Source organism: Equus caballus, chromosome 19 (genome assembly GCF_041296265.1).
Source record: "Equus caballus isolate H_3958 breed thoroughbred chromosome 19, TB-T2T, whole genome shotgun sequence".
NCBI classification, from domain to species: Eukaryota; Metazoa; Chordata; class Mammalia; order Perissodactyla; family Equidae; genus Equus; species Equus caballus.
Genome location: NC_091702.1, coordinates 58,172,856 through 58,187,711, shown reverse-complemented (window position 1 = coordinate 58,187,711; position 14,856 = coordinate 58,172,856). Strand labels below are relative to the sequence as shown.

The 14,856-nt window shown below is 41.0% G+C and overlaps 1 protein-coding gene across 1 annotated transcript in view; it reads right to left on the bottom strand.

Annotated features, from left to right (window-relative positions):
• The window catches only part of MORC1 (MORC family CW-type zinc finger 1), a 168,046-nt gene that overhangs the window by 63,196 nt on the left and 89,994 nt on the right, over positions 1 to 14,856 (bottom strand). Inside the window, exons 16-17 of the mRNA XM_023623810.2 lie at positions 14,039 to 14,144; positions 9,057 to 9,195 (exon numbers count right to left, since the gene is read on the bottom strand). Of these exons, the coding sequence (XP_023479578.1) occupies positions 9,057 to 9,195; positions 14,039 to 14,144 (245 nt within the window). The remainder of the gene's footprint in view (positions 1 to 9,056; positions 9,196 to 14,038; positions 14,145 to 14,856) is intronic.

The window sequence follows — 14,856 nt, the reverse complement described above, 5'->3', positions numbered from 1 at the left end:
TATCTGATAAGGGGTTAAGAGCCAAAATATATAAAGAACTTATATATCACAACAACAAAAAATTAACAACCCAATTAAAAAATGGGCAAAAGATCTGAACAGACATTTCTCCAAAGAAGATATACGGATGGCCAACAGGCACACGAAAAGATGTTCTACATCATTAACTATCAGGAAAATACAAATCAAAACTACAATGAGATATCACCTCACTCCGGTCAGAATGGCTATAATTAACAAGACTGGAAACAAGTGTTGGAGAGGATGTGGAAAGAAGGGAACCCTTGTACCCTGCTGGTGGGAGTGGGAACTGGTGCAGCCACTATGGAACACAGTATGGAGATTCCTCAAAAAACTAAGAATAGAACTACCATACGATCCAGCTATTCCACTGCTGGGTACTTATCCAAAGAACATGAAAACACGAATGCATAAGCATACATGCACCCCTATATTCACTGCAGCATTATTCACAATAGCCAAGACCTGGAAGCAACCTAGGTGCCCATCAAGGGACAAATGGATAAAGATGTGGTATTTATACACAATAAACTACTACTCAGCTAGAAGCAGCGATAAAATCCAGCCATTTGTGACAACATGGATGGAACTTGAGGGTATTATGCTAAGCAAAATAACTCAGAGGGAGAAAGTCAAATACCACATGATCTCACTTATAAGTAGGAGATAAAAACAACAACAAACAATCATACAGAGACAGAGATTAGATTAGCGGTCACCAGAGGGGAAGGCGGGAGGGAGGAGGGCGAAAGGGGTGATTAGGCACCTGTGTGTGGTGATGGATTGTAATTAGTCTCTGGGTGGTGAACATGATGTAATCTATACAGAAATCTAAATATAATGATGTACACCTGAAATTTATATAATGTTATAAACCAATGTTATCACAATAAAAAGTAAAAAATAAAAAAAAATAAAGCACCTCCAATGGTGGCACATTCTAAGTGCTATTACCATTTAATCCTTCCGTTCGTCCTTCTCATGTAAGTTTCCTCAGCTATGTAATATGTACAGTTAGGGCAATCATTCAGGGTAGTATTAGAATTCAGCAAATATAGTAATTACGGAAATCTTGGGGAAGACATTGGAGAGGAGAAGGGAATTGGAAATATGAAAAATATCCAATTATCTTCTACTACAAAAAACCCTGTGGTGACCAAATGGCACAGTACATGCAGAAGCAAGTGGCGGATGCACCGTGAAGCAAATGAGGATTGGCTTCAGGACCCCTCCCTTACACAGGCTCCTTTCAGAGCCCTGTCCCTAACTTCAGATTTATAAATTATGCATTTTCTTTTTTGAAGGGGGTCCCAAAAATCATATAAACCTCAGGCTCCAAAAAGCTAAATCTGCCCTCGTTCAGAAGTATTTTAAATATTACGTATTTTTAAAGGCCAGGAACTGTTATGAGTGGTCTTGGCTAGCAGACCTTTTTGAGGATTGTCTGAATAGAGGAAGGATGATTCTAGATCATTGTGATGCAAAGGTGATGGACAAACATCAGGTAGTTCTCCGGGACTGGATCAGAATCCCCAGGGGTGTCAAGAGACCTCCACCCTCCGTTAGAAGGCTAGGCCTGGTCAGGCAAGACTGACTGAAGGAAGAGGATGGTAAAGCTCTTGTTGGTACAGACAAGGTAGACAACAGAACTCACGTGAGATTATGTCTAAATGTACTGGTGCCTGCAGTTGTTAGGAGACAGGAAGGAACCAGACTCAGACCAAGAATATGATCAGAAAGCAAAGGTTTAACAAGGTCAAATCAAGAGGCACGAGAAATGGGGTTTGAGTTCATAATCAGAACAATCATGGGGGCCGGCCTGGTGGCGCAGGGTTAAATTCGCACGTTCCGCTTCGGCGGCCCGGGGTTCGCCCATTTGGATCCCGGGTGGGGACATGGCACCGTTTGGCAAGCCATGTTGTGGCAGGCATTCCACATATAAAGTAGAGGAAGATAGGCATGGATGTTAGCTCAGGGTCAGTCTTCCTCAGGTAAAAGAGGAGGATTGATAGCAGATTAGCTCAGGGCTAATCTTTCTCAAAAACAAAACAAAAAAAGAACGATCATGAAGTACAGTTCTTCAAACTGAATTCAAAACGTGAAGTTGGATCCTGAGTAAGAGGGGAGATCGGGTCTACCAAGCTGAGAAACAGAATTCAAGCTTAGAGGGGAGGACTCAGGAGTGCTGGCACTCAGGGATACAGGCTCAGAGGCACAGGCTTCTTTAGAGGGGCCTAGTGAGCAGTCTGCTTTGGAAGGAGCCAAAGAGCTGGACCTTCCCCGGAGCAGAGTCAGGGAGCAGCCCTGAGATGCACCCAGGACACCAGACAGCTTCTAACAGTCCCTGATTAGCATGCACACTGAGAACCAGCTGTACATACAGTTCAGGTGCTTAAGAAATTTTTGTAGGGCAGAGATCAACAGGTATATTTGCATTGAAACCCAAATTAGTATTCCCTCCAGTGAAAATAATTCCAGGCAACATACCTGAACTTCTATTTCTCTCCCTCTCTCCCTCTCTGCAGATGTGAATAGGAATGACTGATGGACATGCAAAGAGAGGGATGGGATGTGGCAAGACTGCCTGCCACTGTCACAGATATTCTGTCCTTCTCGGGGAAGGATGAGTTCCCTCTGGACTTGCATTCCTATCGGCCCTCAAGAGCAGCGTTTGGTCACTTCTTTGAAACCCAGGAACAGACAACAATGGATGGTGTTCCTCAGTGCCAACCTGCAGAGCAGAATAGGGTGACTTATGAAGCCAGGAGCAGGGACAATCCTGGTCTCCCCAGACCACACTGTGCCCTGAAGCCAGGCTGTTCTCATGTCCCTCTAACTGCTGGTGAGGTCCCTGTTTGTTTAGTAAACTACAACGCTGCTCTGTCATGCAGTGTGACATCAGCTCCTCAAGAAAGCAAGAGTAAGAAAATAATCTGGACAAGTAATCAAGTTGAGAAGTTGAACAGCTTCTGTTAGAACTACTGTGCCCAACACTGAGCCAGGTGTGGTGGTGAGAGGGACACAAGCAAAAGAACACGTGATACCTGCCCTCAAGAACTTCTAAAGTAGTTCGTCATAAACACTTCTTTCAACGTCTCATTTGCTGTGCTGTGAACTCAGGGCCCACAAGTGTGAAGATATTACACATTATCCCTTTTGGAAAAGCAGTGAATCACTACAGAGAAATGAGATCTTTGTAGCAAGAGTAATAAAGTAAAATACTTCAACTACAGTGAGTATAATAGCCTCTTATTAGACAAGGGTCTTTAGGTATCATAAATTTTAGATCATGGCGGTTTATGTAAGGAGGCTGAAAAGCACTCCTGATGAATAAATATATTTTCTAAGGCATCTGTCTCTGTAGTTACACAGATTTGAAATCTCAGCATCCTTCACAATAATGACACATTAAAAAGATTAAATTCTAAATGGGAAAGTGTGTTCATATTCTTCATTACAAAGTTGTACTCAGATATGCCATTTCAATTTGAAAACCACAGCTAAAAGTTCAGCAAGCCTTCTTGGCTCTACATTTACTGCTAAAACAACCAGTGTGGGAATTGTCAGATTAAACTATTTCATGTTTTTGTGTCCACATGAGCACTGCAAAAGAATAGAATGCTACTGCTGGAGTTCCTTTTCAACAGGGCAGGGAATTTTACAAAGGCTGTTTATTTGATGCAGAGACTATGAACATGACAAATGAAATCCAAGCACAGTCTCTGTACTCCCATTCAAATGCAACACTTCATTTTGACCAAGTATGAAAACATTTTGGTCTCCACCAATATACATACAAGATTCTAACTCTAACCTGTGTAGAGTCAATCAATCCAATCAGATGAAAAATATTCATTTTTGTATCTTTTTGTGAAGAATTCTGCATAAATCAAATTACTCCTTCAATCCTTCACCCATTGTTTGGGAAATCATTATGTGAAAGGTCCAGGCTTAGGTGTTGGTGGGAATGCAACACTGAATAAAAACGGTCCCTTCTTTCAAAAAGCTTACAGTCTGATACAGGAGACAGATGAGATACACAAGTAACTGTAATACCAGGTAGAAAGTGAAACTCGCCCTAAGAAAGACAGGCACGCAGGTCAGCCGGAACCGGAAGGAAGGAGATATTTTTACAGCTGGGGAAATGAGAGAAGACTTCATACAGGGATGACATTGGTGTTGGATCTCGAAGGACTAGGGAAGGGACAGAGGCCACTTCAGAGAAATGGCAGGAACGAGGACACACAGAGCAGCGCGAGGTGATGAGACGCACAAGGAACGTGGGGCAGCTCAGTGCGAGAATCTGCAGAAAAGAAGAAACTAATGCACAAAAGGAACTAGTGTCAGATTAGAGAGAGCCCGGATGGCAGGATACGAAATTAATATTAACCCGAAAAGATTAACTCAGAAAGACCTAGAGAACACATAAGCAATACAGGACATGTGGACAAACATATTGATTACATAAATGTACTACCCATTAACATTACTTATGTGTAAATGGGTAAGCACTTAGAGCAGGCTTCATTCAGGGAATCAAGTGATCATCTACCTTATAATGACTGATGGCATCAAGTGGACTTAAAGTGGTACCAAAAAGCCCTGAATGAAACACACGTAAAGCTATATTCCATGTACACGATGATGACACCATCATGCTCATCATACAATAGAAGGAAAAAGAGAATCTAAGATGTGAGTTAAAACGAGAACGGGCAAAATTGAGGACTGGAAAGTTCTCAGATGCAGAGGAATTGATTTTGTAACTCTACTTTATGGTTTTGAAACTATTGTCTAGGTTTACTGGAAAAAAAGAATAACAATTATCCAGATGACATAGAATTAGAAGCTGAGCAATCACGGGACACAATGAAAATGACAGTGCTTCATCGTGTGGCCAGCAGGTGGCACTTGTCACTCGGAATAGAAAACAGCAAGTAATGAGGAATGAGCTGGAACCACGGAGTTAGGAACAGATTACTCATTCATCTATTCAGAAAGGCGAAAGAGGGGAATGCGCCGTTTCGGAAGCACAATTTATAAAGACGGTCTTGGCTTGCTGCCACAGCTTATCAGTTTCATGTCGAATTTGAGCTCTCCTATTAGGTTTACTGAACTTATGCATTTCCCTTAACAAATAGGATCTGTAATATATCGGTTTGTGCCTTTGTAAATGTTCTTACATCCTTTTTGTCTGTATTTATCTGATGAGACTATGAGCGGATGGGTGCTGGAATTAGGCAAAAAGGAAACAAATTCCAACGTCATCATTTAAAGATGTGTGACTCGATTCAAGTTATTTAAGGTCATTGAACTTCACTTCCCTCTGTTGTTATAATTGATAGAACTGCTGGAATGTTGAGGGATTAAAGAAGACACCATCTGTGGAAATGCCAGCTTGGACCTAGCTACTTCACTTTCTCCTAGAGGACAAAATCTACGCATTGCAACGCCTCTTTTACCAGAACAGTTTTCTGACTCAACCTGAGTATTCTCTGACGAGGGCAACCTGTGGGCGGTGCTCCCAGAAGTTAGACTTTGTCACTCTACATATCTGTAAGGTGTATGAGGGATGGAGAAGAGGCTGTAGCTGCTTATTTCTGATACTAGTATCGTGATACTACTTTCCTACCATTATTCTATCCCTCCTGGTTATCAGTGACACAAAACCCAGAACCACAGGATCAAAGATCCAGAAAGGACTTTATTTAGTCAACTCTTCATTTTCTAGATCAGAATGGCTTCTTCCATTAAAGTTGAAATGCAAGAGAGTAAGAAATGGGGTGTGCAGATTTAGGTCACTGTTATGTCTGCTCCCTTGGTCTGGTCAATGGGTGAGTGGGCACTGGTACTGGGAGGCAGGAAGAGAGAACAGGAGGTGGACAAACCACAATGACTTGGCATGCCCTTTATTATTTCCTGATGTTGAGAGAATGGGCACCACCAATAGACATGGAGAATCATAGCGACACGCAAGTCAGTTCTTGCTTTTCCCGTGGTGTCTACTCTACACTTGAACCATGTCTGCAGTGAACCTGAATGGCACCAATGCTCTGTTTTCCTGGCTTTCCCACCCTGGCCTGTGTCATATTCTAACAGCACTTCTTCTAAAAGGCAGTCAGGAAGAGAGTAAATTCACACGGAACATCAGGTGGTTTTGAGTCTTGTTTCTGGCATCAGGCAGCCATCACCAAAACAGTTTTTGAATACTTTCACGGATTATTTTTGTGAAAGGGGAGTTGAGATCACCCTTCAGAGGTTTCTATTCATTAATTACCATATCACACATTGAGTTACTCAGTTTTGAAAAGACAGATATGTCATACAAATGCTGAGTTTATTTTTAAAAATACATAAGTTTAACATGTAATATAAAAGATAGGTTCTATGAAGGAACAAGCCTGTGCGCATCCCCATGTCTTCATTTACAACGTGCTTCTCACCTGGAATGCTCTGTTTTTTCCCTTTATTTACCCTAAATAGACTTCACGATACAAGAGCCACTTCCTCTACGAAACATTTTTTGACTGAAGTTGCCTTCATTAACTCCTGGTAATAAACTTCTATTACTTTATAGTGGTTGCTAATTTTTAAATAGCTGTTAGACTTGGTCCACAAAGGGACTGTATCATCTGAGGGCATGTTTTATTGATTGATTCCACAACCACCTATTGAGTACCTGCTACACGGCAGGCACAGTCTCAGGTTACACAGACTCACAGTAACAGAGGCAAGACTATCCTGCACTCGTGGAGCTTACATTCTGGTATTAGACTTACCGTGTATTCCCCACAATCCCTAGCATGGGACAGACACAAGGGCAAGTCTGCGCTCAGTGACCACCTCAAGATTAACTGGTTGCCCAGGGTTGGGTGAACTCTGACCAAACTCTTCCTCAACTACCACAAAAAGAGGGTCAGTTAAGGGCAATGAGTGCCAGAAGTGTGTTAAAGATTCTGGGATTATTTTCACAAAAGGGGGCAGGGGAGGATGGTGAGGAGTCTTATGTCCTTGGGACCGCTGCCAACAAATTTCTATTTAAGTACCACTAAACTTCTTTGCTTGAAGAAGACAGATGATCTATAAATCTGGCCCAAATTTTTATGAAAAAAAAATCAACTACCAAGAAAGAAAGAATACACAGAACGATGGCCTGAATCTGTTACTCCATCAGCTGCCATCGAAGTCTCTACCTCAGTGATGAATAAAACATCCAATCCTGAGCAAACACAAAGGTAATGAAGACTTTGTCATTGGCACTACCACTAGCCAAGGGTCAGCTCTGACCTTTGTAGGAAAAAAAAAATCCAGAGATTGCCATAAAGACAAAATCAATTCAGGATGTGCTGAATGTCCTCACAAAGCTACAAGGAGTGGTAAACAAAAGAGGAAACAAAACAAATTAAAATATTCCACATTGGAAATATCTGACTTAACCTAATTGTTTATTAAAATAGCCATAGCCGGCAATACCTTTACTTCCGACCTGCTATCAAACCCACACCCAGGGGCTCTAAGACTTGTAAGAAGTTGAGCCGCTTTTTAGGGGACGGGGAATGCTGAGGAGAATGTGTTCCCAAAGTGACTCTCAGAACCTTCCCAGAGAAACCCTGAGACTCCAGGCTAACAGAGGAGGGGCAGGTGTCTCTGGCTGTGATCCCAGGTGGTGGCTGACTTGCACGGCAGATCCCCAGCAAAGCAGGAGAGGAAGGAAGGTGAAGCTGGGGTAGAAGAGAAAGTTTACCTTCTAAGAACCCAGGAATATATGCATAATAAGGTGTTATGCCTGGATGTCTTAACTCCCGCTCCATAAGAGAATTTTCTATTCGAATGAGCATTTTATTTCCAGACATCTACAGAAAAGTCAACACATTTGGACATATGCTGCTGACCTCCTTGCGTTCTATTTGAGGAAGCTGACAGGCTATACAATTAAAAAATTCTGAATTTGGGTGCTAAATCTATAAACGGAGATCTAATTACTTTATTAGTTAAGAGAGTAAAACAATATTTCTGCATGCCATTTTTTCTTTCACTTGAAATTGTCATGGTTACCTACATTTACAGACAGTAATGTTTTATTTATTGAATTTTCTTAACAATTAAATATGACTTAGAGTTTCTGTATTAATAGGCTAATCTTTTTGGCATTTTTAAAAAAAGTCATGTTGGGGCCAGCCCCATGGCTGAGTGGTTAAGTTTGTGCGCTCCACTGCAGCTGCCCAGGGTTTCGCTAGTTCAGATCCTGGGCATGGGCATGGCACCACTTGTCAAGCCATGCTGAGGTGGTGTCCCACATGCCACAACTAGAAGAACCCACAACTGAAATATACAACTATGTAGTGGGGGCGGATTTGGGGAGAAACAGCAGAAAGAAAAAGAAAATAAAAAAAGAAGATTGGCAACAGTTGTTAGCTCAGATGCCAACCTTACCAAAAAAAGTCATGTTTATTGAGGTCAAATATAAATACATTATAAAATCCATTTTTTAAGTATACAGTTCAATGATTTTTGACAAACAGATTTATGTAACTATCACCATAATCAAGATGGAAAGACTATTTCTAACACACATATATTTCTTTTAAGAAAAAAAAAGCTAATATGTTTTAAAAGAACTCTTTATCTCAAAAATCCACCCTCAACGAAGAAGCCTAATGAAATAAAAAAGGCCTAACCTTTGGGGTCATACAGAACCACATGACGGTCCATTCTGGCCGACCTCTCCGAGGCTCTGTGAGCGTCAGTAGAGCGGAAATGAGCTCCCCCTTCCTCACCTGCACTGTTACGTGGAGGGACTTAGATATCACACGTCTACTATTTCTTGAACATCTCTCCTCCCTTCTCTGGAGCCCTGAAGTACTTGTGTTCACCTCTAGATCAATCCTTGGATCCAAAATTAAAAGGAGGTGACAAAAAGGATGGAGAAAAGAGGCTACACATTGTACTTGGGTAAATACATTAGTCCATTTGCACACATGAAACCAACACCTCCAGAGTCTGTGGAGATTTGGAAAGAATTAGTAACAGCTCACCCGTGGCTGCTGTTTTGCTAGCTGATTCTGATACCTTTGGATTGACTCTCGAAGTCGCTTCTCTTTCTCTGTTTTTGATGGTGATACTGTGCTCATGGTGCCCAGGGGGATGGAAGGCAGATGTTCTGTCTGATGACAACTTCACAATCAGCAAGTACAAGAGGTAACAAGAGGAGAAAAAAGAAAACTATTTACTGTCTATAAAAGATGACTTACTTCTATAAGGAGTTACTCTTTACATGTTGTATTGAAAATTTAAATCCAAAGGAAGAGCACTACATTGATGACTTTAGGTAATACATGACCTGAAATCTCCAATTTGCATGGAAAAGAGCTTAATGGGAAGGAGAAGAGCTTAATGGAAAATGTGGAGGGTAGTATATACTTACGAGAATGGGAGAATATTCATTATTTACTAAGGTTGCATTTATCCTGCATTATCATAAAATGATGCCTTTTGCATAAATGTTTTTTAGATCATTGAAACTTATCTCATTACTGCCAAACATTTTTTTCTCAAAAAATTTGGGATAGAAATCCATATGTCTTTCTAAAGTACACCACATAATTCTGCTTCTGAAACATGGGGATCCTTTATTTGATGACTTAGGATCACTGTGAAGATTGGCGATTACTGTGATGTGATGTTCTCATTGGAAGCCTCCGGGGTTACTGAGTCCAGCAGCGGAGCCATTCATCAAACAGCCCCACGAGCCCCCTGCAACAAGCTTCCCTCCCTGATGCTCTCAGAGTATCTGCTTCTGGTGGTACTCTGCTGACCCACCCTAGTGATGCGCTGTTTCTAATCACTAGTGGGTTAATACACGTATTTTATATTCAAGTAGAATGGGGCATGAATGACAATAGACTGTGGATGAGGGCTTCCCTCATTACGGTTACAAAAAATACTTAATGACTTTTTTTTTGAGGAAGATAAGCCCTGAGCTAACATCTGCTGCCAATCCTCCTCTTTTTGCTGAGGAAGACTGGCCCTGAGCTAACATCTGTGCCCATCTTCCTCTACTTTATATGTGGGACACCAGCCACAGCATGGCTTGACAAGTGGTGCGTAGGTCCACACCTGGGATCCACTGCACCACTGGGCCAGCCTCCTTAATGACTTTTGAGACATATGGTTTGGAATGTTTGAGGCCTTTTTTTTTTGTTTTCCTGACTTGGATTTGTGGCTGTGCCAAGGGGAGCTGAATTAACCAAACTGTTGAAAAAGTGAGATATTACACTGTTCACCTGGGGATGCATACGAAGTTAACCGCCACTGGGCACAGCTTTGAAGCACAGCTGGGGATGTGCAGGAGTGGGGCAAAACGTTAAGGTCAGTTCTTAGAGTCTGCTTTACACAGGGTTTTCCTATAATTGATAGGTAGCAAAAAGAAGGGGAAGGGACAAAGTCTGTATAAAACAAATGTGTGTTAGACTAGGAGAGGGAGGAAGAGGCCAAGAATAGAGAGAAGGCTTCTCCCAACTGAAACAGTGCAGGAAAAGCGAAGCCGATCAAACCCACGAGGTCTCTGTTTTTCAGTGCTGCAGCATATATTTTTCCTGCCTCTACCGACAGAGAAGAGTGAGGAAGTGCCATCAAATTCAAGTACTACTGTGAAAAAAACCACTTAATTCCACCCACATATGGTATTTGTTGTTACTGTTATTTTCAAAGAAAGGTGGCAGATAAATCAGGGGCCACCTACTAGATATAGAGCCACCTGCAGCGTTCATTTGAAGACCTCTGTGGGGCGGTACTCATACAGGTTTCTATTTCATGTGAGGAAAGAACCTTGTGGCAGTATTTTTTATTCAGAAGAGAGAAAGCTGAAGTAGTTTACTAAAATGCAATCCATTCAATTGTCTCCAAAGGTTTCAGGAAACAAATTAAATTTTAACATGCAATACAGCCCATAGATATTTTTTAACATCCTTTTCAAAATTCAGACTTTTTGGTTCAAATGATAGGCATCATTTCTACCCTGCTGTTGGTCCCTATTTTCAATGCAGATAAATGCATAGCATGAATGTAATGGAAGGGTTCCTCTATCTATGTCTTGGGTACCGTGACAAAAATGTCTAGCCTCCCTCGGTGCTTAAAGTGGAAAACAAAAAGAAGCTTCAGTGGTCCGGAAAAGAATGGCTCCATTTTACCCTGCCTGGGTCGTCAACTCTGAATACTACCAATTGTAAAATGGTGTATTTTGTCACCATAAAGTATTTAACTGGAATTAGGCTTCCTGAAACATAGAAGGATGCCTTCAGAGAGCGGGTGTGGTAAGGCAAAAAGAGTATAGGTTTTGCATCAAAATGCTTGGCTTCAAGTTTCAGCTCTGGGAGGAATTCTGGACAAGTCGTGGGAACTCTCTTAGCTTCATTGTTTTCTCCTCTGAGAAATGGAGAAAGTTTATATGGCTATTGTAAAGATGAACTGAGATAACCTATGCAGTTGCTATGTAGGAGAAAGCTATTACTAGTTTCCTGCCCAAGTTCTGGTCATGTGGACAACGTTCATTCAAACGCTGTTCATTGGCATTAACCCTGAAGACGACTGGCAATTAACGCTGACGATAAACTATATTTTCTGTAAATACAGACAATGCCACTTTTGACTCCATTACTCTGTTCTTCCATTCTTCAAACGTTGCCTAATAAAGAACTATACTTCACTTCTCACCACCTGAATGCACTTATTTTAAGTGATTCTTCCAAATCCAATGGCACATCTATAACAGGGTTTGGAGATTTCATGGCACATTCTCAAAGTATGCACAGCCCATCCTCCCACATTGAATCAGAGGACGGAGCAAGGTCATCATTTTAATTTCTCTGCCCCTGGGACTCTTCAAATCTCCATCACTGTTCATGATCTCCCACAAAGGAAGTGTCAACTCTTAAGTAACTGCCCTGGTAATCAGGAGTTTTTCTTTACATCTCCCCTAAATTTCTGCTGTCACTTTAAGCATATTTTTTGTTCTAATCTTTTTAGTGGAAATGAAATACAGATGGCCAGAATGATTTCAGTATATTTAAAGAATCAAGGACTTAAGAAATTATAAATATAAGAAGACTTTCTGCATTTTAGGCTTTTAAGGTCCATCAGTTTTCTGTCAACATGGCTAAATTTATCTTGTCTAACGTCACAAGTGGCACTGTTTTGATGTGTAAAAGAGACAGAATTAACGCAGCTTTGAAACTAACTTTGCAATGCCAGTTCAAGGACAGTGGTGAGTTAGAGAAAAGGGAAGCTGTAGAGGACAGATTCCCAGTTCTGTGGGTCAATGATGCCTAAGACTAGTCTAAGAAGTCACAGGCATACGGTTGAATCTGTGGGGAGGGGCCTAAATTCTTGTGGCGTGTTATCAAGGGGCCCCAGAGACCAGGGACATAGCTGATTGTCCTTAAAAGGGGCTCAGCTGGACCCAGAAAAGATGATAAAAGTCCTATTATTCACCTCATTCTAGGTGATGAAAAGCCGAGTAAAGGGAGGTTATATTATTTGTCCACAGTTTCACGGCTAATGAAGGCAGGAGTCAAACCCAGGCGGTCTGGGTCCAGAATCTGAACTCTAAACACTACCTATGCTGTATGAAAAGTTCTTAGTTCATAGTAAGTGATCAATATTATTAACTGGTTTTTTTTGAGGGATGGGGACTTGGACCAATTTTATTTACATTTCCACATAGAAATTAAGAAAACAACAACAAGTTTCTATTAAATAGCACTTAGGTGAAAATAATGATAATGACAATGAGAATGACAACATTACACATCAGACTATTCTTCATATTGAAACTGAGCCAACATTTTGTTCCCATTTGAGAGAGACCCAAGTTGCAAGTTCGGGCTGGAACCAGGTTAGGCGTCAGACGACCCTGGCCAGTGAACAGATTTCTCAGCCCCATTTAGGCTTCAGTTTTCACTTCTCTAAAATGAAGAAGTGAGACTAGATTCATGTTTTATAATCATGCTCCTTGGAGCTGCAGGTTTTCTGCAGAGTCGGGAACAGAAATGAGAAGTACAGACCTTTGGCCCCGAGATTCCCAGCCTCCAATTCAATCAGGACAATTCTGTATTTATCTATCTTATATCTTTGGGGTCTGAGACAAATTTTATTTGGAAAAAGAAACCAAACAGGTTCTGCAGCAAACCTAGAAAGGGAGACCAAAAACCAGTGGGCCATGTGAAATCTAAGAGCGCTTGTCACTTCTGACATGCTTCCTGAGTCTCCAAATAGGATTAACCTGGGGACTCTAGGTGGAAAGGGTTTTAGCAGCAGTTTCTGAATGTTTTCTCCTTTTTAATTGTTTTTATTTGCTCTTTTCTTTTTTCAGGGCTGGATAAAAATAATCAAACAGGAGTTATTACCCTAATGTCTGTATTAACAATATTGATCCACTTATCCAGGCCAAAGGACTTAGACCAGACTCCATGGAAAAGCAATGCTTGACTTAGGGGTGCCTTTGCTAGAGGGGAGTACGAACTCTCTTCCCCGCCAAGGAAAAGAATGTAAGTCTAAAAGGGCTTGTAATAACATTGACATTCATCAATATTTAATCAGTTTTTTTCTGTTTTAGTCTAAACTTCTTCCTCCAAGAGTACAAAGCAATGAAATAAATATATGACTTAAATAGAAAAGGCACATGATCTAACAGTTGAGTGTCCCTGAGGACCCTGTGGATAAGACTCCTGTATGATAAGGTCACATATTGTGTGAAAATGAACTGGAAGTCAGAACTCTTAAACACTGTGTCGTGGTCTTCTACACACCCCAATGTTTACAAACAGTTACATCCAGGTCTCTTTTATTTGATGGAAAAGCACACTAACAAAATAATCTTTCTACAGGTGGCAAGGGGCTAGAAAAATTTCAAAGAGATGACAGCTACTAAGCTAAAATTTATCTATAGCTGACATTTTCCAATTTCTTATTTTAGGAATTAAAAATGGATAAAGAATTTTAGAAAACTATCAAAAACTACCTGTTTTCCAAGAGGTTAGGATTGTTTGCACAAATCCAGATATCAAAAAATTCTTTTTCCTGATAATTAGTAGTGGGAGGCAAGATTCTCCATTTAAGGCAAAGATCTGAAATCAAAACAAAATCACACACAAGAGAGGCCACAATCAGAAGTGAATCTATCACAGTAAGAAGTCAGGTTGCATATTCCAAAAGTAGGAGGTAGCTTTTGATCCAGAGACAAGCGAATTCTTGATCATATAACATTATATTTGATAGCACAAACAGTCGAGAATTCTATGAGCTTCCCAGGACACCACCAATAGATTATTAGTATTTTTGTTATTGTTGTTATCATTATTATTACTGCTTAAGTTCTTTCCAGTTGGTTTCTGTTACTTTCAGTCAAAAGAATCTTAAGTAATAGGTCCCTCTGCACCTCTTCTTAAACCACAGGAAGACTTCCAGTGACTTGTTTCCCATTTCCTCTGACCTATTATCTATCCGCTGACAATATCGCTTTCCGTCTCCAACCACATGACTAACATAACAAGGAAGATCAAGCTCTGAACACAGTTCCTCGTTCTGCACTTTTTCCCTGCTCTTACTCCACTCTCCAGCCTACAGTTTCTGACTTCTTTGCCCATTTCTCCCTTTCAGTCCCTCCTTGCCTTTAGGACCGAGGCACTCTACTCTCTCCAGGCTGTTCTTAACTTTAATTCTGGATTCCCTCCAGACACAATGCTAATGGCTCCTAGGTAAACACTTCTCTCTGTTCATCTAAGACAGAGAGAGTTTGCACAGTGGTCAAGAACCTCAATAGCTCCACCACTTACTGTC